General features: G+C 42.0%; 1 protein-coding gene across 1 annotated transcript in view; it reads right to left on the reverse strand.

The window, feature by feature from the left end:
* LOC111228765 (ephrin type-B receptor 1) overlaps positions 1-27511 on the reverse strand; it is a 173119-nt gene that overhangs the window by 18016 nt on the left and 127592 nt on the right. Inside the window, exons 6-12 of the mRNA XM_022754790.1 lie at positions 21808-21932; positions 13670-13832; positions 11087-11195; positions 9985-10049; positions 5126-5248; positions 3720-3967; positions 2189-2404 (exon numbers count right to left, since the gene is read on the reverse strand). Coding sequence (XP_022610511.1) covers positions 2189-2404; positions 3720-3967; positions 5126-5248; positions 9985-10049; positions 11087-11195; positions 13670-13832; positions 21808-21932 — 1049 coding nt within the window. The remainder of the gene's footprint in view (positions 1-2188; positions 2405-3719; positions 3968-5125; positions 5249-9984; positions 10050-11086; positions 11196-13669; positions 13833-21807; positions 21933-27511) is intronic.

The raw sequence follows: 27511 nt of genomic DNA on the forward strand, positions 1-27511 counted from the left end.
GCTCAAGTGTAAGATGATTACATTCACTTTTATTTACGAAAAAAACTGGCATATTGATGGAATAAGCTTCTCAGTATGTGGTGGGATGTGAAGGTAACAGCTCTCTTGATTTGAAAGGAATAAAAATAGTTACGGTACTGAAGATTTCATGTGGATGGTTATGATAATAAGGCAGCACTCAAGGGAAACACAGCCCAGGCTCTGACATGCTTGTTTTAAAAATCTCAAACAGTAAAAAAAAAAAAAAACAAAACAAAAAAAAACACACCATCAAAGAAAGCTGAGTGTGTTAGCATCAAAGAGGGTCAAACTTCATACCTCACCTGCTCTATTGACTGTCCAGATAATGTCCTCAAGGAGACTTTGTTTGCATTGAACAACATTAGAATGCTGACCACAATCTATAATCCAGTCCCCACCTTTTGCACCCGGTTTTATTAGCAAGCTCAGCGGCGCCGACAGCAGAGGTGCTGCTCCTCTTTGTTGCTAAATAAGACCCATTCAGCAAGGTTTAACCACAGGGGTCAAGCATACAAAGCGAGCTATTCCTGGGGAGCAATTAGCTCTCGGCCAAACCAATGTGAGGTCATATCTCCTCTGGCCCCTATGACACTTCCTCTTCACACCTGGGCTACCATCTCCTGCCAATCGGTAGCCTCCCCTGGGCTTACACCGTATGTTGTGAATGTGTGTTTCTGAATATGACCTAAAGTAACAATTCTGACAGATACCAGTTTGCGCCTGAGCCTCACCACAAAGGGTGGAAATAAAGTAGATATAAAGCACATTGTTGTGTTTTTATATTTAGATGAAGACAAATTATTTTGAGAAGTCTCTTTTCGTACCTGGGTAGCACTGACGCACAGGCTGACTGCATGCTTTTGATCTCGAGTTTTGCATATCTTGAAATACCTCTGAAGCCATTCCTAAAATAGGCACTTTTTATAGCATAATATATTCATATTGTATTCATAGTTCATAGTTCATAGTTGTATTCATTCACATTCACAGTGTACAGAATGAATCATGTCCAGAAAGACCACCTCGAGGCGTTTTTATGAAACAAGTGAAAACCTCTACTCCTAGATAAGACTGGCAGAATAGGTTGTGTCGAGCCACTTGGGGCTGTCAACCCAAAATTAAAGGAGGAGAGGTAAGATACAGGACATGGCTTAGTGAGTTGCAGGACAAAAAGTGTATGGCTAAAAATTTTTAGCTATTGTAAGTCTATAGTTTTCTGTATGTAAGAAAAAAAAAATCTACCTTTGAGTTAAATAACATGGGGACATGGTCCTTGCCCTGTGTTGATCAGTTTTGCCCGGAGAAGAACTTATTGTCAACAAAGTGCAGGTGGCAACACCCTTGATACATCGGTAGCTAAACAGGGTCATTTGCACCAAAGTCTCAAAGCAGAGTCAATGAGGTGAGAACTGACACATGCAGAGAGAGACACACAAGCATGCCTGTGCACAGCACTGCCTATTTGTGTGCGTGTGCACACACGCATACACACACACACTCGAATAAAATCGCACGTACAAACTCAGGCATGCCAGGAGTCCTAATGACCTCCACCGTGTGTTTGTGAGGGTGTAAGTGTGTGTTTTGAATTAGGAAGAGGAGAGGCAGAAGATGAACTAATGACGGCTGCTAATAATTACAGATCTGTAGTGTGGATGAGTTAATGAGGAGCCAAAGCCTCCCATGATGCCCCAGTAATAATGAATGAGGAGTGAGAGAGGGGACGGAGGGAGAGAGAGAGAGGGGGTGGGAGCTGTCAGTTTGAGAGGCCGCAATGCCCTTTGGTTTCTCTGCACTCTGGGCATGTCAACGAGAGAGGAGCCTTCCCAGAGGAGGCTTGTCTCCACACTAATGAAGATGTGACAGACCTCCGGTCCGTGACTTGCAGAGTATAGGAAAGAAGAGGAAGGAGGACGAGGGTGAGGATAGAGACAGCTCATATAAAATGAAAGGCACTGAAAAGGTGAAAGGTTTCTAAGACCTTCAGAAAGATTGAGACAGTGTCAGATAGAAGCAAAACTGATTAGACTGGTAGGTGATGGTTTTTAGGATCTTGCGACTGCTGGAGATGTCAATAAAAAAATTGACTGCACTCCTACACACACCTTAAATCACATGCATCCATGGCACTCAAGCAGAATAAAAAATGAACTCTGCAAGTACTCACCAGAGAGCTGGTGTAGCTGGGATCAGAAGTGTCATCCTGTAGGTAGCGGGACAGACCGAAGTCGGACACTTTACACACCAAGTTGCTGTTGACCAAAATGTTTCGCGCAGCCAGGTCACGATGGACGTAGTTAATTTCGGAGAGATATTTCATCCCTGCCGAGATCCCACGCATCATTCCCACCAACTGGATCACCGTAAACTGACCGTCATTTTGCTAGAGGACAGAGAGGAATACAAATGAAAACGGTTATCTAGATATTATCTTTGGCATGATTAACATAAATGAGAATAGCTGGGGGATAGTGAGATTTCAGCAAATGCTAACATATCTGCTTTTAATGATAATGAACTAATTATGTTGGTTCATAACTGAATTATAGATACTATGTTGACTAAAAATTCCAGGCTTGAATGTTATAATTTTAAAAAACCAACTGTTTGAATCTGACTCTCTATTAGGAAAAAACTGTGCAAAATAAATCAGATGTTTGTGTTATTTTCTACTGTATTATGCAGACGAGATGTAATTTTAATGTCTTCCGAAATAGTTTGCATCAAGGCTGCCCAGTGGGACTCTCCTCCAGAATTAGCACGAACTGATGTGTTGTCTTACCCAGTGACAAACAGCTATTTCAGCTTGAAGCTATCTTTTTTTTAACAAAAGTAATTACGTTGACTTATTACAGGTTCATGTTTTTTTCCTTCCCCTTGTTTTAAATCTTTTCTTTTGTTACACTTTGCCATTAGAAAAATTCGCCATCTCGAGCTCTTTTTCTGCATTTCAAATCCTCTTAATGTCCACAGGAAGAGCATTCTTGTATTAGATAAACACAAATAGATTCTGAGCCCATTATTGCTCATTGTAGGTGTTAGAGCATTGTTCCATTCAGACATGGGGGCATCTATCTCTCTAACATCCACCTATGGTGCCCCTATCCCTGTGTGAATGCTCTGAAGAGCATGCTTTGAACCCCCGAAACACAGTAACAAATAAGAGGGTAAGGGAGATCGATGGAAACACAAGTCGGATGTGGCGGTTAGCAAAGCCAACTTCAAAGAGCCCCTTTAAACCCACCCTAGATCAAAGTGGAATAGAACACCAATCCATGAGATTGAAGGAGGGAAAAAAGTGAGTTGAATATTGATTAAGATGTATGTCTGCTCAATCCTGACTATAAAAGAAAGAGAGAGGAGTCCATTAATAGTTCCAGGCATTAATAGAGAAATTAAAGGCTGATAGGGCCAGCTAGTGTGGAAATTTTCAAATTAAGAATGATTTAAATCGCGTTCATTGTCATGAAACATATTCTCTGTTGGCACTGGATAGATTAAGAAGGCTCATTCCAATTTGTATTAGGAGGGGTTCTTCGCATGAACTCCTTTTGTGAGACTGTTTAACGATTAATTTCCAATTAGCTTCTCAGTCCCATAAAGCAACGTTTCCATTGAACTCATGAATAAGACTTATGAACACCCCATGTAACTGTTTCCAACTTTGTATGACATGGTACATGTGTGTTTTCACTCACCCTGAGGAATGAGTCAAGGGCACCGTTCTCCATGAACTCTGTGACGATCATGACAGGACGGCTCTTTGTGACGACGCCCTCCAGACGGATAATGTTTGGGTGGTCGAACTGACCCATGATTGACGCCTCAGACAGGAAGTCCCGCCTCTGCTTCTCCACGTAGCCTGCCTTCAGGGTCTTGATGGCTACATAGATCTCCCTTTTACCAGGCAGCTTCAAACGGCCCTTGTAGACCTCCCCAAACTCACCTATAAGGGTAATAGAGAGACGTGTACAGTGGCTGCTCTGTCAAGAACTGATCTATTTTTTAGACAAATGCTTTGTAGTGTTTGATTAGATCTAAATCTATTCATTTATCAAGCTTATTTGCATCTTATGTCCTTTGGCAGAAATATTACCCAGAAAGCTATTATAGATCTCGACTTAGTCTACCTCAAGCATACTGAGCGTTGTCCAATACTCATCTAATGTTGCTCCTTCAAGATATTCTTAACAGTGTGGCTCCCCTGACTCACAGTAGTCATCTATCCTAAAAGCCTGCCAAGTGTCTTCATAGTCACCAATCAAAGAATAACAGGCAAGCACTATCTGCTAAATATCTGGAACTCTTTTGATTAATTATCACCACCTTGGTGTCCTGCAGAGACGCCACACAGTGAAATCAACAAAAACGGAAATCTTTAATTAGTTAGTCCCCCTGCATCCTTATCGCTATCCTATCTCTGTCACTTCCTCACACCTAGCTTGCTGAGTAGGCCAGTCCACAGGAGCTATTCCAGGCCCAGTCTCATCACCAGGGGTATTTTAGCCTGTGTATAATCCAACACATATGGCATCAGCATGCCCATCCCTGCTATAAAAAAAAAAAGAGAAAAGGTGCGTTCGGTCCCAGGGTAAAAGACACGTTTGACTGTTGCTGAAACTATTTTAGCCTCCAGTTGCTCAGGATTTACGTCAAAGCAATCAGACCCTAATTACCTGTTCATCAATTTAAACAGACATTTTAACAATACAAAAGAGGTAAATCTTACACAAGGAAATAAAACCACACCATCTATTTTGCATGTAAGTAAGGGATGATGTAAGGTAGAACATATTAGAGAGCAACTCTAATAGGATCCCAAAACAGAGAAGCACAGGGAATAGGCCTCAAGGCTTGAGTTCTGTCTAATGCCATTAGGTCCCAGGGTAGCTGGCCTATATACTGCTTATGCACTTGACATGGGCCCTTCACATGTTTCCATCTCATGTGGCTGCCAGAAGGGCTGGGCTTTACGACCTTGAAAAGATTCAGGCCAAACTTGTTTGCACGCAAGAACTCAGAAATAACGCATGAAGATATAGCAATCCACGTTCACATTCACCGCGCATACACGTACGTATATAAGTGCAAGTGTTCACCATACCTGCACCGATGACTTCCTCGATCTTGACAGTGGAGACGTCGATCTCCTTGGCGAACTCTCGGACAGCCTCGTTGGGGTCCTCGTAGGTAAAGGGGTCAATGTAGATCTTCATCCCCGGAGAGCCTGAGAAGTGGGTCGGGCAGCCCAGTGGGGAGGGGCAGTTAGACATGTCGGCTCGCAAAGAGAGTTCTAGAACAACCAAAGTGCTCAATGAGCTTTCCAGAAGAAGAAACTGTTCTTTTTCTCTTCCTCTCTGTCTCTCTCTCTCTCTTTGGCTCTAATGTCTTGTGGAAATGGTTGATGAATACAATTGCCCTTCAAGGCGCAGCTTAAATCAGTGTGACACAGCATCACTTACAATCACTACAAGCTCTCAAAAGCCGTAAATGATGACAACTCCATTTGCTCTCTGGTCCTCCTCGGAGACAGGAGGGAGCACTAGAATATGTAAATGAATATCAACGCACATTGCATGCATTAAATAGTATAGGTGGAGGATTATAGGTGCAGCCCCAGTTATGAGTAGAGCAGACAAAAAAAAATGGTGGTTTGATGATTCAGTACTTGGAAGGGGGAAACAGGCCAGAAAAAAAAAAAAAAAACAGAGAGAGAGGGGGGAAAATGAAGGGATAGAGGGAGGGATGAGAGTATATAGAAAGAGTAAATGTAGACAGATTTTCTTTTCCTTTTATCCCTTACCCTAGCAGTCTCTGCTCTTTGATAGTGGTAGAACCAATTTCCCAACAGCCTTTCCCTATAGGAGCTCATAAAGAGATAAAACCACTGCGCTATCAACTAGCTTTTTATGCCGCACGGCGATAGGTGAGCTCAGTTCACAGACTGGAGCTGTCTGCAAACGGTGGACAAATTTTCTGTGTCGACAGACCGGGTAGGGGGGGACTGCCGAAAAACACTTGTAAACAAATTCAATACACACTGCCACAAGACAGACATTACAGCGGGCAAACAGACGTAAAATCATCATTTCTACACTGACACCCAAGAGCAGCCCTCTTTCTCAGAGCTGTTTAGTCAAAACCTTGGCAGCCATGATTGGAATAAACCCATTTCCATCAAGTCAATTTGTGCCCGCTCATTTGCACAAGCCACATAGAGAGAGGCAGGGGTCTCAAGAGACAGCAGGAGGATAAGGTCTGGTCTTGGAGGGATCAAGGTGCCTCACCTCGCTCTTGACTAAAAGCTGATTCTAGTTACCACACTAATTGCCTTGAACCTTGTCTGTGTGAACGTAATTGCTCATTAGAGATTCCATACAGATTGGATTCAGGTTAATCCATCTGAGGGTTTACAGCTTTGCATTCCATAAAGTCTTTCTGTTTACAAGTGTTGTCAAGCCACTCACTCAGCAGCATCGCTGGGTGGGACTCAAAATCTCAGCGGGGAGCATATACAGTACAGCGATAAACATGGGAGAACGAACTCAAAATCTCAATCACATGTGCGCACACATCCATGGTCACATACATAAACCCATTATTTTCCAATTCTCCAGTTCGGAGCCCATTTTCATGTATAATTTAAAATGCAAACAGTTTATCTCTTTGCCTCCCTATGGTACAGACCTGGTTAACTGGACCCATCTTTTTATGGCCAACTGATAAAAAATAAATTCCTCCTTTAATATTTCATAGGTCCTTCATCTGAGTGTATAAAGCAAATGTGTCCAAACGTCGGTTCTATTTTTACCCAACATATAAAACAACAAGCCTGTTGGGAGACAAAGCATTGCTGCTGCAGTGATTTAAAGGCCTATAACACATACCATGATTACATACCTTTCTAAATTAAATGGCTGAGTGGACAAACTCATTAATTTAGGGAATTTGTATTATAAATCTCAACAAAATCCCTAAACTATGACACAATAGCTCAAACAGTTAAGAGTATTTAATTGACTGGTATTAACAAATGATAGTTTACAGTGCTGCACTTAACCCTGTTATTTTCACCAATGTCCAGCATTTATCCTGCTATTAGTCTTCCCTGCTCATTTACTGAATGGCCCTAATGTATCCACAAATCAACTGTACGGCAGTAATGCTTATATTAATCTATTACCGGCTACGGGTACAATCAAATTACTGGTCCTACTACACAGAATTTACATACTGCCTAAAGACAAACAGCAATGTCAGTAAGTGAAGCAGTAGCTTCATAAATGCTCATCTTTTTAAGTTAAAGGAACTTTTTCATGTGTTAGCCTTTCACCAAGGCAACATAATTTATTCTAATTCCTTTTGCTTGACAGTATTTGTAATTTAGCAATTTCAGTAGATAGCAATTATATGTTTTATGTAATTATCCACTTTGGGGAAATTAACATAACCAATTGCAGGGCACTGTACGCCTATAGTGAATATATTCCCATTTCTTGTCGGTCCAAGATGCACACAAATCTATTCCGAGGCTCTGTGAATATAATGAGTTGAGTTTACTTCCTAAATACAAACTAATTATCCTTCGTTTGATGTCAGAAAATCATTTGTCAGACACACAGTGTGGCTTATTAGTATGGAAATCACAAAAGGGATCTAAAAATTGTATGGGATTAACAGTCACATTGGTACAGGCAGTAAAATCTTTGTGTGGGTTTATCAGGCATGTGGTGCCTTCTGCAAGTCTTCACTCTGTGAAAGATAAAATTCTGCTCAGCCAAAAAAGGGGTTTACCCATTGTACTTGATGAAGATGAAAGATGAAGATGATGAAGGGTAAAGGCAAATGTCACAATAACCTACAGATGTTCATCAGTTCTTTTTATGCCTTAGCGAAATCTCTGAATTCACATATATATATGTTTAATCAGTGGATAGAACAAAAAAGAAATCGTTGAAGCATAAACATATTTGTTAAATTTCGATTTCCCATTCTAATTCAGTGTGAGCACCAGATGTTGAAGCACAGAGAACAGCTGAAGCAACAAAGTGACAAACAGGGTTGGAACGTAAGTGATTTAAGATGTGTTGGTAGTCATATGCAGAGAAGCATTAGGGCATACAGTAAACAAGCAGTGCTCAGAAATGTCTCTCTGTTAATTAGCTGATGTTGACTGGCTGCTGGTGTGTGTAAAAGAGGAAAAGGGAATAGATACACTGAGGAAAACTGTAAATGCTCAAATGCAGTGAGGTGTGTGTAATATGATATGTAGATGAACGCTGGTGATACTGATAATGTGCTGATGTGGGCAATTAAAACAAAAAATAAATAAAGTTCCCTTGGCTCTTAGGGAGGTTCTTTCTCCACGGGAATGATGCGTCTGTTCCAATCTGATGGTCATTACATCCCGCCCAAGGTTTGGTTTAATGTTAAATGTTAGGTTAGATATAACCATGACCTGTCAGCAGCACTACTGAATTTACAGTATGCAGCAGCATCCCCAGTCTAGAAGCTTGTCACATTAGGTGGGCTGGAATTGAGGAGACATCACCTGACGTGTGTGGCAGCAGCTGGAACAGTAAGCAGCTGGATGAAAGCCAGCGACACATTTTTTGGAGATTCACCCAAAACAATTGGCTGAGCGGCGCTATTTTATTGTTGCGTTGAATACTGTAATTACGAAACTGTCAGTCAAATCTTGAGAGAATAGAATAAAACAATGCATCCTGGGATGGGGGATTACTTCACGAGTGTTGGAGATGTGAAGGTTGAAGTAATAAACCTATGAATAGGATCCCTTATCAGAGTTTTATTTCCTCTCAACTTCAAATTGCTTATTTGATGATTAGGGCTGCAAGCGTCTCTGATCTTTTGTTTACTTTAACCACTTATGTTAATTGCATTTGGTTTTTCCAGAGATAGCCAGTGACAAAACTGACTCTTCTGCCCACAGCAGTTTTAATGAGCCCCCGGCTGCCACTGCTGTAGCTGTGACACAAAGTAACTGTGTTGAAACGCTTTGCTGTGTTCGGCTCAACAAAAATCTATCCCCTCGAGTGAGCCCCTGTTCACACTGCTAGGTCGGCAGGATATAGGGCTTTCATTTTAGATACAAAACTTACACACACCCTTTTGTGTGTATGTGTGTGAGAGTGTGTGTCCCTCCAGGCTCCTTCCCCTCATCAGTCAGCGCCAAGGGAGTGCTTAAAACACGACTCAATCACAGCTATCATAAAGCCCTGAGAGATGACTGTCAGTCAGTGTCATTGTGTAAAGGAAAGAAAATGTCGTTGACGTCTGCAGATGCCTGCTACCTGAGGTCATTTCTTTTTTTTACCTAGCCTCTTTTTCATTAACGTATTATAAAGGAGTACATGCTCCACACATATGTCATATATCATACATAATGTGACAGCATAAGAGCACTGGACAAAGAAGGAAATGGATATGAATGAAAATATGTGAGCGCACATACCTCCACCTAGACACAGCAATCCTCTATATTTCTGATTTTAACAATTGGGCAGTTTATGGTGTATTAAAACACAACTGAATATATTGCATCACCATTATTACTGTCATTATGGTACTTCCAACTATTCTATGCACCAAATTGTTAAAGATTAGATAAAATAGTAGAAGTGGTAAAAAAAAAAAAAAAAGAGTTCAGGAGTTATGAGCTAAAAAGGTAAAAGTGCTTCACAAACACTGAAAAAAATCTGTTCAGTAGTTTGTGAGATGATATGTTAAAGGTAGAGTAAGCGATTGGAATCTAATATACTTTTTTTTATCACATTCATTTAATATCTCCCCATCGCTGCTGCTGAGTTCAACTGTCAACAGTCTTTCTCCAGCATTGCTTATTCTACCTTTAATTAACAGAAATAAACATATGGGGTCAAAATGTGGGACAGAAACCTAACCACCGGCTAATGTGAGCTCTTAGTATCAGGGTGGACTCACCTCTTCCTGCGCTGTAATGTTGCAACTTGTCACTGTACACCGCCTCCTTGGTGTATGCCCTTTTCCTGTGGGAGTAATGATTATTGAAAAGGGGGGGGGTTAGAGAGAGAAAGAGAGAGAGAGAGAGAGAGCATGAGAGATGACATGATGAAAGGAAGTGTAAACGAGGCCTTGCTACTGTTCACGGTTCTCTGTATGTTCTGAAAATGACGTGGCTGAAATTGAATCAGTTGCAGAGGGTTAGCAATGGCAAATGAAGTTTATGAAAATGAGATGATTTTTAATTAGACCTTGATAGGATCTCTCTGCTTTTCATCTGTCTCCTCTGCCTCAGCATCAAAAAGAGCCTGGCCCGTTTGATGAACACTTTGCTTACTCAAAGTTGCAAACAGCACTGCGAAAAATTTGACTTTCATATATCTAAAGCGGAGCAAGATAGGAGTGTGACAATGTGACAAACTGCTGCAATATTAAATTGACTTGACTTGAGTAAGTTAACAGGGCAAAGTAGTAATTGTTAAGTTCTCTGTGGAATTGAATATTCCATTTCAAGTACGTCAACTTGGCCTTCCTTTCCATCAAATTGATTGCTATTAATAAATGCTGTATAAGAATATGCGTAAGAAGCTCACATATGTTCCTAAGTATGACAACGGGATTCAGCTGTATAGCTAATGCAGTCAAAATGTCAGTAATTTTAAAACACATTTTCCAGATATAGCTGTGCTGAATTTTACTTTAACATATTATGTGCCACGTACTCTTATATGGTCAGATTCTGATTAAAAAACTGGGCAATCCATCATAATGTGACAGAAATCTATCTTCATGTAATGTTGCTATCTGTCTTCCAATGGTTATTAGCAAAAGGAGAGTAGGAAGGATACTGTATAGGACTGCATGGTGTTCATGTTATTATGCCAACCCACTATTCTTGATACTTGCTATATGTTGTCATTACAGAGGCAAAAGTAGGCTGGCTGTGTTGCTATTTTGCTCTTGAGGAAATAAAAGTTGGGAGCCTGAAAAGGGACAAATGTAGCGATGAAGTCATCAGCGTCTGCATGTATTACGAAACGAAACGAAACGAAAATGTGGTTACCTGCTGCACACGATGGAGATGGCAACGAGGGAAACAATAAAGACCACTCCTGCTGCAGCTGACCCTGCAATCAGAGGAAGCTGTTCCCTCAGCTCCGACTTGAAGTCATCTGTATTACACAAAGAGAAAGACAGACGGAAAGACACTGAGAATGGCTTAGGTAAGGCTTAAGGACCATGACTGTGTTTATTTGGAGGTGTGTATGTGAGCGTGTGCTTGGGAGGTAAAGGGAGAGACAGAAGGGAGAGGAGGCAGAGCAGAATGGTTAGACTGGTTGTACTGATGGATAAAGAAAACATATAGATCTCTCTGCTGAGACGTGGTGACTGAAATCCAGTGAGCTTTAGCAAGACTCACTGACAGACTGTGTTTGATAACCCACTAGAGAGACAGAGAGTGAGAGAGTAGCATAAAAGTGATGGTTAGAAAGAGCGAGGGGGGACCTCTCAATCTTCTCTGCCACACCTGTCAGAAATGAACGGACAAGAAAATGCACCTTGGAATGTTGTTTCTCAGGCGTCGAAAAGGAAGTCACCCACTGCCAATCACACACGGCCCCAAACATGTTTTATGTGCATATCCAGGGCAGGCCGCCAGTAGTTCAAAGGACAGCCCAAATGCCTGCTTAAAACCACTACACAGCAGAATCCCCAGTTATCTTTGTGTGTCCCTGCCTTCCCATGACTTTGGCACCAGCAAACACTGTGGTTAAAGCAATGCACGATTTAGCATGCTGCAGGCAAATCAGCAGCTTCTGAATTCAATCCCCCGTGTAGAATGGGCCTATTGGATTAAAGTGATAAAGGGAGAACTAATGCATCTTCGGAACAGTGCAAGAGCTGGGATATATGAGGAAAGTCAATGTGACAGGAATTGCTCACTCTTTTAACTTGCACATTTATCAAGTACGTTTCAAGCAAACAGTGTGAATGATGTTCCAGCTACTCAAGCTTCCTGGGAGTCTTCCTGTTCTCTTTTGATGCATAATAGGTGCAAGAGGTCCAGATCAAATCTCCCCTCCACCCATATGAGAATGGTGATTTTTTTTCCCCCCTGACAGCCAGAAATCACACAGCTACCTGTTCCAGCAGTAAACAGGCTCCTATTACAATCAGTTAGTTCTTGAAGCCTCAGACTATTAGAGAAATGGAGAACTGTGACATCAGTCACCTTAAAGATGGACCAATCACCTCTTTTTCATCATACCTGTCAATCAAGCCTGCACTGCTCACGAGTATGCGTGATTTGAGTGTGCAGAGGAGGCAAAGGGACACCTTGTGGAGTTGTATGAAAACGTGCTGACAGGGAGACACGAGGGATTATATGTTTTGAGAAAAGACATGGAGGGAGAGCGGTGGTTGGGTGGCGAGGTAGTGCCTTCATGAGACAATGGAGCGGCTCAATGGGGGGAAGAGGAGCCTGGTAGAGGGGCAGGAGGTGGAGCCGTGGGTGTGATTGTCGGCAGTTCTCTAGCGTCTGCTGCTAATTGCCTTGACGAACGTTGTGTTATGGCAGCAAGCCAACGGATGAACCATAAACCTTGTTTGTGTGAGCGAATGTCGCGCGTGCGTGCATGCATATGTGTTTGTGGGGATGATAATTTGCAAACGTCGGAAGGAGCGAAGGGGCCATGACTGCACCACTACATCTGCTCTGCACAGGTAAATAGCCACAATGATCACCTTCATCATCATTATTATCCTTCCCATCTTCCCCTCCCTCAAGATCATCACCGTCACATTCATTGTAATCTTCATTAACACAATACGATGTGGAAATGTCAGCCCTGTCTTTGATACATTATGAACTACAGCCATACATGAATAGCAGGCTCATAGTCCAGTTTGGCACAGTGAGGCAGCACTTTAGCAGATCTTGTGAATGTTACACATGTCCAGTCAAATGGTTAAACCCATCCAGACTGAATCATACTGTGTTCATTTCAGCACTCATTTCACTTCCTGGCAAGTATATGAAGAAGTGCTTCATGAAGAAGTGATATGCGAAGCCGCCATCACCAACTCCCTACACACACACACACACACACACACACACACACACACACACACTTGCACTTCAACCAATAAATATAGTTCCACAACCTTGCCAGCGTAGCAGGTGTTGCAAGCCCCACTTCAGCCACTTCCCTCTCCGACAATCCAAGCCCCTCCCCCACATGGCAAAAAATTTATCTCATCAACTACTAATCACAGCTATGCATTCTGGGACGGCTCTCGAGCAACAGAAGGGCCGGGTGAAAAACCAATTAGCTAAGCATTTTGGATCAAACACAGTTAGTTGCACAAACAAAAGACACTCAGCGTTTTACATATTCAAAGCACCCCCACACACACTCCAACCTGACTGTGAAGGAAATTAATTTAGCTGTAGAAATGGAAGCGCAATCAAACATCACGGTTCCCTTCGATCTCCCCTACTAATAATAATTATAATATTGCAACAACAAATACAAAGGGAGACAAAGAGTGTTTGAAAGAGTTTGGTTGTATGTGAGAAAAAGCGAGACAGAGAAGGATAGAGAGAGACTGAGAGAGCTGTTTCTCCTGGCTCGGCGATCCTTACCATCTGTGAGGGTTTGGAAGCACATCTTGCTGCTGTATTTGCCAAAGCCAGCCACAGTCCGTGCTCGCACCTGCACCACGTAGACTGTACCCGGCCTGAGGCCCTCCACGCGTGCAGTGTTAGTTTGGCTCCGCAGGATGGTGGAGTTAATCTCTGCATGGTCCTGCAAAGAGCAATGGACACAGGGAGCAGGTTAGAGATGACTTACTGAGAAGATGTCAGCAGGAAAGTGTTAAATCGCAGAGTTGAGAAAATTGTGGTAAAACAAGATCCGGTGGTGGTAGCAGGAGTTCAACAGAGAAAAAACAAACAAGCTTATCAAACATTGTATGTTCAGGAAACAGGACGGGCAATGTGGTCCAATTGGAGGAAATTAGTTTAAGCTGTATATTTTAGTTGTTGTAAACCAGAGATAGTGGAAATATAGTGCACTTCTGATAAATCACACTGACAGAGGACGGATGAAAACAGCAGATAGCAGAGTAGATGCAGAACAGACAGTGCACAACAGTTAGGGACAGCCAAACGCTTTTAAAGATTACGTTTAAGATTATGTTTTTATCAAGGCTTCGGTCAGTTTCAACCTCAAATACAAAACGTTGCAGCAAGCGTACACACATTAAAACACACACGCAAAGCACACCGATCGCACAAACACACAATAACCCCCATTCACTCAGTAACACACATACACAATTTGATAATTAAAGGCAATCATTTCTTGCAAATTAGAAAGAGCCATAGCTACTTCTTAACAGTAATAGAATAACATTGTGTATTTGTGTCTTCAGACAAGGCGATTTAATTATGGCAAGAAGTTTGAACATTGCGTCCTCTTGTTTTCTTGTTTAAAGTAGGTTGCTTTTTAAATATGACGGTAGGCCAAGCCCACCCATGGAAAGCACTTTATTTTTTCATTAAAGGGAATGCTAAAAAAATCCTTTGTGCAATCGCTGTTTGTTGCAATGTTCTATTTAGGTCTTCGGCCTCTTTTTTCATGCACTGTTCTCACTGAAACGTTTTCTCTTCACCCTTATCGACATGCATGTGGGTCTGTATGGATGTACACTATGAATATATGCGTTTGTTCATGCATATATTATGAAAATGTATGGTTTGGACCATGGGACCTGCCCTCCAGGTCCTGCATCTCAGTCGCTCTCCCTCCAGGCTCAGGAGAGTCAGTCAGGCAGTCTGCTGCAGTGTAGTTTGGGGCCTGCTGGAGGTATCTGCTATGAGGAATCAGTAATTACTTAGGCCTGTCACCTTCCCATAACCCAGAGTGAATATGACAGCCAGAAAATAAGACTACACCTACACTACACCCACTGCTGCAGGCTGCTGATAGCTAGATGCAGACATTCTGTAGAGAAGGGGGGGGGCGGCGGGGTGGGGGGGGGGGGGCAGATGAAAGTGAAGGGGCAAAATTCCCTGTGTCAGTGAAACAGTGTAAATAGAGGCAGGCTGTTTTTTAAGCTTGGTAAACACACTATTGTCTAACACCGGACTACGTCTTATAATACATGTATGAATAAGAAATCTGAGTTGACAGCAGTGTGGAGTGGAAAAAGTAGCTAGGCAAATAGGAAAGGAGGAAGCAAAGGGAGGAGGAGGAGGATGGAAGATGATGGCAGGAAGCGATAAGAAACTCCAGGCAGAAGCAACCCACATCGAAATCATTATCCAATCTGATTGGTGTAATTGAATCATTCCGGTTGCTCCGTCATTGAGCAGACGAGGTAAACACAGCTATGAAATCCGCGCCCCCCCTCCCACACACACACACACACATAATGATGTGTGCAATCACATTAGCTCTTATTGGACACTCCGGGCTTGATGAAGACAAATGTTTGGGCTTGGGATGGGAGAGCATCGCACCAACAGGCTTTCTTTCTATCTCTGAGAGGAAAGAGATGTTTATAAATGGGATGCTGGATGTAACTGGTTTAGGGAGTTTAATCATTTCACAGCCCTTTTGTCCATTAGATCACACAATCTGTCATTTCTCTGATGTGCTGTGTACGAACACTCAAAATTCTGAAACTTCGTATCAAAGCAGCAACTTGTGCCTTTGAAAGAGCTGCAGAAGACATGACAACCCCCCTCCCCCATCAGAGACTGGGACTTTAGTCACCTACTCATTTGGCGTGAGACATGCTTGAGTGCACGTGGACCACTTGGGGTCAGGATTTTCCTACTCCTGCCATCAGTCACTCAGCATTTCTCAGGACCACACCCCCGTCTGCTTGAATGGAGGACAGGTGAGCAGACAGATGGCAAACCGCCAATGGGGGAGCATCCCTTGAGGGAGCACCAACTAGGAATGGCCCTTTCATGCTGCCAGTCAAATGGGGATTATGTGACACACACACACACACACACACACACACACACACACACACACACACACACACACACACACACACACACACACACACACACACACACACATCTGCCACTTAAACATGAGCTGGCATTTGGCACTCCAGCAGGTTAGGGGATAGCCAATAAAAGGCCATGCCAGGAGGGACTTCCAGCCACGAGAGGTCCTCTCCTGCTGCCAGTCAAATGGGGATTAGGAGGACCACACCCTAACTTGCTAAATAAAGACAGAGTTGCAGGTGGGAAGGCAGATGGTAGAACAGCCAATCAAATGCATTGCCAGGGGTGACAGACAGGAAGCACTGCGGGGAATTTACTCTCTGCAATATTCAGTAAAAACACTGAAACAAACTTAGCACGAATGGCCATCTTAATTAATACTGTTTATTACTTCCTGTCTCCAGATGAGTCACATGTTCTGAATGATGGTGAAGCACACTCATACTCTTTTACATTAACTACGGCAGGGAGCTTTAATAAATCTTCCTTCTCCCATCTGTAAAAACAGATGAGCTAGCTATGTGCAATAACCTACTGTACCCCACCCACCTGGCTACTTGGCCTTGGAACTACACTGAGAACTGATACTGGGTTTACTTGGATATATTTCATTTGACCCCATTTCATAGGATTGACTACAAGTTACTAGATTTACAACATTAGCACTGGACCTACTATAATCATATTGGATTGCTGGAAGTCCAATACTTGGACTTCTCTTCTTTTTTTTTTTCTTTTTTTTTCTTTTTTTTTTACTTGTTTAAACTTTCAATTCATTTTTTGTAATTGCCAATTTCCTACCAATTACCATTACCACTGCGAGCGGACTGCAGAGGGAGATCTTTTTGAATTTCCTCTCTGCCACTTTCCTCCTTATTTCCTCAGGTTTTTTGGGTGAGTCTTTCAGTCAAAACCCATTACTGTTGTTGGCCTGTAAAGGCCACCGAGACATTATATGTGATATTGGACTATAAAAATAAACTTGACTTAACTTGACTTGACTTGACATGTGTGTGTGTGTGTGTGTGTGTGTGTGTGTGCGTGCGTATGTGTGTGTGTGTGTGTGTGTGTGTGTGTGTGCCTATGTTTGTGTGTCTGTGTTTTTCAAAAACTGCCAAGTACCCAAAATGGACAGCATGGCCACCTGGCACAAAGACAGACATGATGGGATACCATGTGTCCTCTTCACAGGCTCACACACTTGCATGCATGCAAATAACGGACACACACACAAAGGGGAAGAGTGGGGGTGTGTGTGAGTAGGAACATTCTAATATTATGTTTGTAAAATGGAAATGAAAGAAAGAAATTTCTCCCATAATATAATACTCCTGATTAAAATATATTGCCGAAGGTAAAAAAGAAAAGAGGGGGGAACAATGTAAATCTCAGAGACTAGATGGGTTTTATTTCCAAATGCAAATAATTACCATAACCTCATGAATTCAAATCAAATGGTAAAGAAAATGGTAATTATTTTGTATGGAAAAGCAACGGTGATAAAATTTAATATTAAAGACCATTAAAGCCTCTTAAGTGTTTTGGGAAATAAAGAAACTAAAATAATATTAAAACAAATTAAATCACCCCACAGTAACAAAAAAGAAAAAACAATGATCTTCCTCTCATTGTGATGCTGCAAAGCCACGGGTCTAAACAAATAGTGAGAGAGGTACAGTGAAAGGGGGGTGAGAAGAATCAAAATGGGGAAAGGGAAATGTATTTGCTTCAGCTCTTTCAGTTTGTTTTTCTTAGTGTTTGCGGCCATCTCCTTTTGAGATGACTCTTTGTATGCACTCCATTCACCTGGAGACTGACAAGGAGGCCTGAGTGAGCAGGGCAGGAGACAAACAAAGAGGGAGAGAAGAAGAGAGTCTGAAGGAGGAAATGTGAATACCCTTGCTGGGGGACTGGCGGAGCTCAGCACAAGTCCTGCTTTTCACAGGTTCCATTAAAAATCATTAAAAGTCTGTACAACATCTGTGTGTGTCAACAAAAGTGTTGTGGTCGACCGTGAAAGCTGGCAGGGAGAGAAGAAAAGAATAATAAATACTTTCTCCTGGCTTCTCTTCTGAGGAATTGCTAATTGTATGTAAATAAAAGGGTGATTTCAGAGTGCCAAAAATGCAGATGGTGCTACGGTCAGTATGCTACAGATTCTGGTGACATGCTGTAAAGTCGAATTTCTGCAGCATAACAGTACTGCTGTCATCCAGAACTGAACCTGAACTGCTGCTGACACTTCCACATAAACACTGCCACAAGCTCTATCACACTCACACACACTTACACACACATGCACGCACGCACGCTCTCTCTGACACCAACACACACAAAGCCATCAGTAACCAGAGCCAGTGGCTGCTCTGCCCCAGCCTTAATGGAGGGCCTGACCTCCGCTATGCTGAGTTATTTCCACCCTCCCCAAATTTTCAGGCAACCAGAGGAAAAGGGGTATGAGAAAAATGGAGAGAACGAGAGCATGCTATCCTACTTTTTCTCTGACAAACCTTTAACTCATTTCATCTTGCTTCCCAATTTACAGGGTCCTGGGACCACTTACTCTGTAATGAGAAGGTAGGTTGAAGAAGGGAGTGAAGCTTGTTTAGAGCAGCACTCACTTCAGCTTTTAGGTGAGATTGTTAAAGTGTCTTTTTGAATCATTTCTGTCTGCCGCCTAAACTGCCACTGTAGGCGGAAGGCTGGGTTTTTACTTTTGTTAGTTTTTGGAAACATTACTTTTGGCGACATCTTACATAACAGCATTATTGCAGGGATTGTGGATATTAAACAAGCACATATGTACAATGATACTGATTATGTGATGTTTACTGGGACCAAAATAACCAATTTCCCTACAGTATTGAAAGGAAAATGAACATTTTCAATTAAATGGAGTTTTATTACCTTACAAATCTGTTATGATTAACTATTGCACTAATAAGTGACTCTTTGGTTCACCTATGACCTTTTGAACTTGCCTTAATTAGGCCACAACTTTGTTATTAAGTGGCTTACGTTGACATTGGTTATTATTTCAAATGACAACCTGCCGCAATAGACATGTGTAACTAAAATATAAATGGTAGAGAATTATGCAAGTTAAACTAAGAAGTTGTTAGCCAGCACCGGACAGTTATAATGAAGAAATATTTTTTATATTTACACAATATCTAATTATTTTCTCTCTCTATTATCAAATGAGTAGTTTCAATAATTGCTTCAAAATGATTTTTTTTTTTTTAAACCTGTGTGATGCTTGTGTTCCAAGGTTTTAGAAGACAGCATTATGCAGCTACCTCTATTTGTGAGCCCATAGGGCATCATAGGAGCACAATTTGAAACCATTTGGGGACCATTATCCAATGTCATAGTGCACTCTCTCTCTCTCATTCAGTTCCTACTGTGAACTGTCAAATAAAGGCAGTCATACTGGAAAGCAATTAAAACATTACTTAAAAAAAACTAGTGCAAGCCTGTCTCCAAGAATCAAACTTGTGGCCAAGACTGTGGAAAAGAAGCAGATTTTCTTTTCTTTGTATGATTACCTCGAGGTATTATTCAACACAAAGTGTGACAATGCCATACTGCTGGAGAAGTTGCCATTGTAAATGGGTATATGAGGCTTCCTGTGAGATGGAGTGTACAGAGAGACAGCTCTCTGCTGTGCTAAGGACTAGCTGACTGTGCCAGACACGCTGAGACAATCAACTCCAGAACCATAACAGTGTGACTACTCTCAGATTAATGCAAGCATCAGTGAGATGAATATAAAAGACGGCGAGTAGAGCAGGGCCATTTTTATATTAAAACAGTTTTTTATGATTGTATTATCCAGCCTATATGTTACCCATGGCGCTGTGTAAGGCTGGGAGTATGCACGGGAATGTGTGATAGACATGGTGAGTCATCCCCCCATAATTGCCTTTTATGATTAAAATGCCACATCATCACTTCATGGCTGAGGTGGAACCTCCAGATTTTCTGGACCTCTCAAGTATTCAGGGAATCAATGGAGAGCGGGCAGGACTGACCTGGATGTGTGCAGTTCAATTCGCTGCTTCTCCATATGCAACAAGGACACTAACATGCATGCAAGTAACCCGAGCTAAAGTGTGTGACACGGAAAATTTATGTGCATTTTAAATTTCAACAGGTATAGACATTACACACATGCTTTGTGCTTTATTATTTTGCCAAAGTTGTGTACCATTTTCCTTGTTTTCTGAGGATTGGTGCTCAATCACGTACACAAAACGTATCCGGTGACACATTGGACAACGGCGGTTGGCTGAAGAAAAGTCTGTTTAGAGCCTATAAAAAGGCTTGTCAGATCCAAAATAGAGTGTGAAAAGAGGACCACCAATGTGGAAATCTCATCTCCACAGCCCTGTGTGTCACAAAGCAATCACTCTGACTCACCTTCTGTGTCTTACTCACACTCACACGGTGGTACATTTTCCAGATAGACAGTAATGCATACGGGGGGGAATATGAAGGTACATCAAGACAGAGGTAGGCAGTGTAGAGCGCAACCTCTCTGTCACCTGAATCATCCCAGTGCAATTAGCAATCTTGTCCTCGTTAATTCATTAATTTGTGATTACGCTGTGCTCATCTATTTGTGTGGGGACACGCTACATAAACATCAATAGGATTAGGTTTCATTGATATTCATGAGCTAATGGGAGGCTGTATAAGTGTTATTTACACGACATTAAGCTGTCTGGCAGATAAGGTTTCTCAGGGCCATGGCAATCGGATTCAATTTCATGACCTGTGCAATGCCAAGGGGGGAAACAGCGAGCAATGCAGCTATTATTGGATAACTGAATTTCCAACTGCAAACATCATTTAAAAACATGATTGTTGTCCTCTCTGGTAGAAAATGCTAAATATGACAGCCTCTATTCTTAGGAGGGGTTGTGAATATTGATCCAGGAACCTTAGCCGAAATGAGTTTGGAAATTTGAAATAAATAACTCAACAGAAAAAGAAAAACATTTATAAAACTATTGATTTGTATCTTTTATTTGGAAAGCATAACATGGGTGAAGGTGCATCAGGTCTTGCAAAAAGTCTTAGCTGAAGATGACAAAGACTGAGGAAAAAAAAAACAAAACAAAACATCCATGACCAACCTTGCTGTAACTATCGATCAGCTTTAGGAGGACAAACAAGGGCCCAAACAAAAAGCTTGAGTCTCCGGTCTCTCGGTATCATTATGTCCAAGGCCTTGGGTAAAGGCCTACAGGTCAATACTGGAGCAGTATAGACGCTGTGGGGTAGGGTTGGGGACTTAATAAAGCAGACGTATTGTGTGTGAGCAGACCGGTCGATGTGACTCCCCCCAGACGCAATGCATTTTCACAGCGGGACAGGTTGCTGCACTGTGCAGAGTGGGCCTGGAGCAGAGGTCAACCTATTCACTTCATCAGCAGCAGAAACCAAAGAACAGTGGGAGAGACGGAGTGACCACAGTGAAAGAACATATTATCAGCCCAGGGGACTCTGTTCAAAGATATCCGGGGGAGCTTAGATTTTTGGGATCTTTACATAGTTTACCGTCCTAGTGCTCACCTTAAAGACCTGGCGCCAATGCAGATACACATGAAAATTCTCACACACATATATGCACTTGCAGTATAGTGTGAAAGTGTGAATACAAACAGACATACAACCCACATAAATCCATGCATTTTATATATATATATATATACACACACACACACACACACACACACTTAGCTTACCTTCTCGTAGTAACGCAGCTCGTAGTCCAGAATGATGCCATTGGGCTGTTCCGGCTGTGGCCATGACAGTGTGAAGCTATTCATGGTGGAGCTGATCTGGTGCATGATGGGAACTATGGAGGGAGCTGCAGGGCACAGAGAGAGTAACACAAAATCAGTGCGTTTCTAGAATAACCGGTAAAGATTGCCGATATGTCTCACTGGCAGCTTTTTGCAGGTTGTGAGTAGGTGTTTTCTTTACTGCTAGATTATAAAACATTGCAGTCATCCAGAGGTATTATAAGAGGTATGAGAGTCCTCTTTGCTAATGCTGAAGACACAGCACAGTGAGCAGAAGCCACCTAAGTTTCCCTTCACTGTCTAGCAGGCACCCAGCCATTAGGTAGTTTGGATTAGATGTGCAGCGCCATTTAATTTAATTTCAACCAGGCATCACAATTCTTTAGTTTAGATTCAAAAGGGAATCTAAAGTAAAACTTAGTAGCATATTGAGTCTTTATTTTAGATTCAAAAGCCAGCTATGGGGAAACCAGTTCATTATTTGCCTAAAATTCTAATCACTTTAATGACAGCTAATTATAGTGAGTGCATTATCCATACAAATAATTAGAGAAATTATTGTATACATTTTTAAGTAGTGCACATTTGCAATACATCCCATCCCTTGGAGGCACTCAAATCATGCATTATGCTGTTCTAGATGCACACAGCAATCAGTATTCTGCACACAATCTGAGTTTAAACAGTGCAACTGCCATTCTCATCAGTACCCAGGTAGCCAGCAGAGTCGAGGCTGATTAGAGTCACGGTCAAACCATATTCTGGCACTGCAGGACCAAATCTGAGTCAGCTTTGGCCAAAATATGGCTGCCAGATTTAGCAAAGATTTGAGGGTGTGGACTTGGGCTGAGTATCAGCTGCAGTTAGCAGGCCTACCTTTGCGCCAGAATCGCCAGTCGCCACGAGTCTGGCATGAGTCCGGCAACCAGTCGTGTTGGATTTAGTCTAGTGTTGGGCTGAGTAATTTTGGCTACAGGAAGAATATGGAAGCACTAAGTGTGGCATCCAAGGGCTGCATTGTATCCAGTAGTTAACACAGTTCCAAAGCTTTTTAAATTGTTTTTTTGTTTTTGGTTTTTTTTTCCAGGAGTGCCCATTCACACAACAGTTGCACCAAATCTCTGCTAGAAGAGCAATATCCTTCTTCCTGCTCAAAAGTGTTGCTTGGTTCACTCTTTAAATTTGTAATTAAGATTTACATATGGCTACAACATGATGTTGTTTGCTAATGACTGTCATTGTGTTGCTTAAATTTGATTAAATCAGGAAAGAAAACAAGTTGTTTGTCATTGCTATGTAATTCTCTAATGCATTTTTAAAATAATTTGAGCAGCCAAACAGCTTAATGTGTTACAGTAACACCATAAATACAGCTAGTAAGCATGCCCATATACAATATAATGCACAGTTCAATAGAATAGCATAGAATAGGTGCTATTAAATTCCTCTCATTCAAGAGCCACTCAGTCAAACATTATATTAGGAATGAATGTTAAAATGAAATGGGCAAATATAACATGAACAGAGGAGGTTTATCTGATTTACCAATCTGTAAGTAGCAATAAGATGTTGTCACAAGATGCGATCTTACAGTAGGCAGCAACACAGGAAAGTTTTTTATGAAAATTTATTTCACCTGATTTATTGTGACACTCCACTTGGTGTGCTCCACTGCTGATTTCAGTGTCAATGATGTCATGGTGAGCCACAGAATTACTAAACAGTGCTGTCAGGAATATGTTTCTAAACAATAAAATTGCCACTTTCCAGGCACAAGCAGACTGCAATCATGGATCTCCAGCAAAACAAGGAGCATCAGTTTCTATATACTCTATTTAGAAATTAAACTCATGTACTGACATTCTGCAGCCAGTACATGTCAACATGTAAAAGACCCCATCTGTATATGAGCTATCAAAATTGTATTATTGTGATTGTTTTGGCGCAGCTGCACAGCCCTTCATCCGTCAGCCCCAGTACACCTGAATGGGCACACATGGGTTGTCAATTAACCCAGACACTCTGCAATTTCCTGCTCATTCCATCATTTTTGTCCTCTGCTCTGCCATCCCTCCATCATCCCCACTCCTCTTCACTCTTTAGATGCCCCTAAGAGATTCTTTTATTGGACAGAAGGAAGACACCATCTACAATAAATCTCTGTATGCATGTGAGTGCATGTGTCTATGTTTGCAGTATATGCATACAGTAACCACCACACCCTGTTGACTCAGGTTTTGACTCAGCATCTGATCAGCTGAAAGTGTGTTTTCTTATCTTTTATCTATATGGACTACAGCTTTGAAGTACAGTGAATCCAATTGCACTGAAATTGACCCTATTTTTTTTTTTTTTTTACCATGAGAACAGCCACAGCTGAGTCCATCCACCTGTCTTTTTGCTATCATACCTTGGCAGATTTTTTCTCACTGTTGACATTCAACATATCCACAGCTATCTTGTCATGCTGACTGTAGTGTCAAGATATTTCAATACCCCCAGACTTTCTCCTCTGGTGCTGATATTCACTTTTCTACCTCTATTTGTTGTGTTAATATGCATAATCTAAGGAACGCTGACAAGTTCCTAAATGTCACAGTCAGTGCTGGCTCGCACTGACTGGGAGTTCAGGCCTTGCCTAAACCTGTCAGCTCTGACACAACTGCAGAAAATCTACACAGTCCAAATCATCACACACTGGATCACTGGGATCCCTGCTGATCAAGATAAAGGTTATTTTACTGGTGGAACTTCATTGACTTTCACTGGTGATGCTAAGCTTATCAGCTTCTTAGTATGTATGATGGGGTTTTTTCTGCCAGAGTTCGAACAGTTTTGGTTCTTACAATTCAGAGATTTCTGTTTTTGTGTTTTTCCCTGTACTCCCCACTGCCAGTTTGAAGTGCGTGAGGCTCACTCTCATACTTTCATGTCAGGATTAATGACAGTTGAATCAGAGTCTGATTTGCTCATGTTGCTAGCAGTTTTTGACTATTGAACTGTTCAAAATTAATACCCAAGAATACATATTTTTTAAAAACTTTAAATCAGCTTATTTAGATATGACTATTTAATGATATAGGGGACTTGAGATCTAAGTAGATCCTTGATGAATACATCAATCGATGATAAAGATAAAATTACAGATAATTACAACATAAATCTGTTTTCAATAAATGTGACAAAATATGAAATAAAAATACAAATTGCTTGGCTTCTATGTAGAAATCACCCTTTTTAATAGGAACTGTGAACATGCCCAAAATCTACTGTATAATCACAAACTCTTCCTCTGTGCTATCTAAAGTTAAAAGACGACACCGACCGAAATTTACTCATCAAACCAATTTGTGAATACACAAGTACGTTTGATTAAAAACTCATTCCACGGCTATTCGCATGAAGTTCAAAGCCTCGGTGTTTGTATACAGCGCTGAAAAGGAATCTCCACCCTCGTATCTGCAGGCATAAATACAGCCCCACACAAGCCCGTGCTCCACATTTTGTGCCTAATAGCCTCCTGGCTCTCGGCCTGCTCGCTGCTGAGGCCTAGTCATCGCTCCACCTGGTCTCCACTCACCATCTTTGTGAATAACTCCTCCATTCAAAAGTCAGCGAATGGCACCCTCTCTCAACAAAACGATGCTGTTTTTAAATCAGGGTCCTTAGTGGATACTTTATTTCTTTTCGTTCGCGCCACACTTCACCCTCGCATAAGTGCTCCACGGTCACAGGAGAGAAAGTGTAAGGAGAGAAACCCCTGACCTTTTCAGTACTTGCGATTGCTTCTACATTCTGTTTTGTGGGAAAGAAGGATTATTCTACAATTTTTCATTAGGATATTTCTTTTCGATATGACAAAAATTAAAATGTAAACAAATGAATGGGCTCTATTTATCCTGTCAGTGTGAATGGATTCTGTTCCATCTACCTTCCCTTGGCTCTCACCTCCTGCCCTCCTTTCCTCATCCCTCTCTCTCTCTCCCTCTCTCATACCCTCGACAGAGAGTGTGAGGGCTAAGCTTCACCTTGTTGCACTTCAGCCTTTCTGCCTCTCAGGCTGGTTCACGCTCCACTGACCAGGGCTAGGGCTGCCTGGGCTGCATTATCAATTACCGGCCACAGGCACACACTGTTCCTGACAGACCCAAGGGAAAGGCACTCCACACAGAAATTACTGCAGTGGAAAAAGGGGCTGTGGAGGAGAGGTATTTCCACAGCCCCAGCAACTAAGCCCCGGTCCCGATACAGTTCTTTTTTACCATGGAGAATTTTTTAAGCATGTTTTCAAGTGTCCAATGGCTAAATGTGTGTAAGTGTATACTCCGGGTTGAGACCCCTGAATCATCACCCACATCTCTGAGATATTTTTAGATTCTAAATGGGTCTGGTGTTGTGTCCACTGATGGCTCTTAACCCCAGAAACAACCGAGGCCACCAGAGCTTTGCCGGTGAAATTAAGGATTGAGATCTCAGAACAACAAGGACAGGACGCACATGTAAGTTACTATTGACTAATAACTGAGGTAACCCTAGTTGGCATCAACACAATTTCTGCCTGCATAAAGAAGTGAAAACAAAACGGCAATGTGGTCTGATTATGAGGCTAACAAGTTTAAGTTCTGAATTATAAAGTAGCTACCCTTTATTATAAACCTCGACCCTTACAACACAAATTCTCACTCCCGGTTAAAAAAAACAAATAACTTTTCTCACTGGCTTTCCCACTGGACAGACACTGGCCATGTTTTTGAGGAGGAAAAGCAGGAGAAAGACAGATAAAGAGCATGTGCAATTGTATGTGTGTCTGTGTCCTAGTAGTCTATGTGTGAAGAGCCTGTCAGAGACAATGTGTCGTGCCTGTATGAGGGTGAGGTTCAGCCCAATGAAGCACCGCTGTCCCCTCCAACTGCGTCCCCCCACTGTCACCCTGGGACGATGATGCTGACAGTGATTGGTGACTGTGTCCTGCACTCCTCTCTCCTCCCTCCATCCCTCCCATCCCTTGCTCCTGTGCTCCACTTTTATCTGGCCCCACTTGCTGCCCCTGGCTTTTAATGCAGAGCTTGGCTCACCATTAATCAAAGTCAAAGCCTCCCAGTGTCTGGCCGAGACAGAGAGAGAGGGAGAGAAAAAGGAAAGGGGAGACAGCGATGGAGAGAGAAAAAAAGAAGAAAGAGGGAGTGCGAAAGAACGTGATGAAAGAACGAAAAGCTTCTTTACCTTAGTATGATTAATCTACTGTGGAATACAGATGAGTCGGTGCATCATTTTACATGTCTGGCACAGACCTGAGCCTCTGTTTTCATCATTGTACCTCCAGTGTACAGTCATCATCATTCATATCATGTGGTGAAGGGTCAGTGCATCAAATGTGCTGTTCCACATACTAAAAGACAATACTAAAGTTATATAGTATTGCACTTCCATAAAACTGGGGGCTCACAGTGCAGAGATATCCTGACTCTGAGTCACGTGTGTTATTGTTAGACACTGCCTGTCTTGTAAATGTCCGCATCTTTCTTTCAAAGTCCACACCCCCCCAGTTTGTAACACTGAGTTTGTGTTAAATATCTGAGGCCAAGCCAAAACGACCCAGATGACATCACTGGGGTTATTTTCTCAGACTTGACAAAGCTTCCTC

This window comes from Seriola dumerili, unplaced genomic scaffold (assembly GCF_002260705.1).
Source record: "Seriola dumerili isolate Sdu_G_001 unplaced genomic scaffold, Sdu_1.0 BDQW01000226.1, whole genome shotgun sequence".
In the NCBI taxonomy this organism is placed as follows: Eukaryota; Metazoa; Chordata; class Actinopteri; order Carangiformes; family Carangidae; genus Seriola; species Seriola dumerili.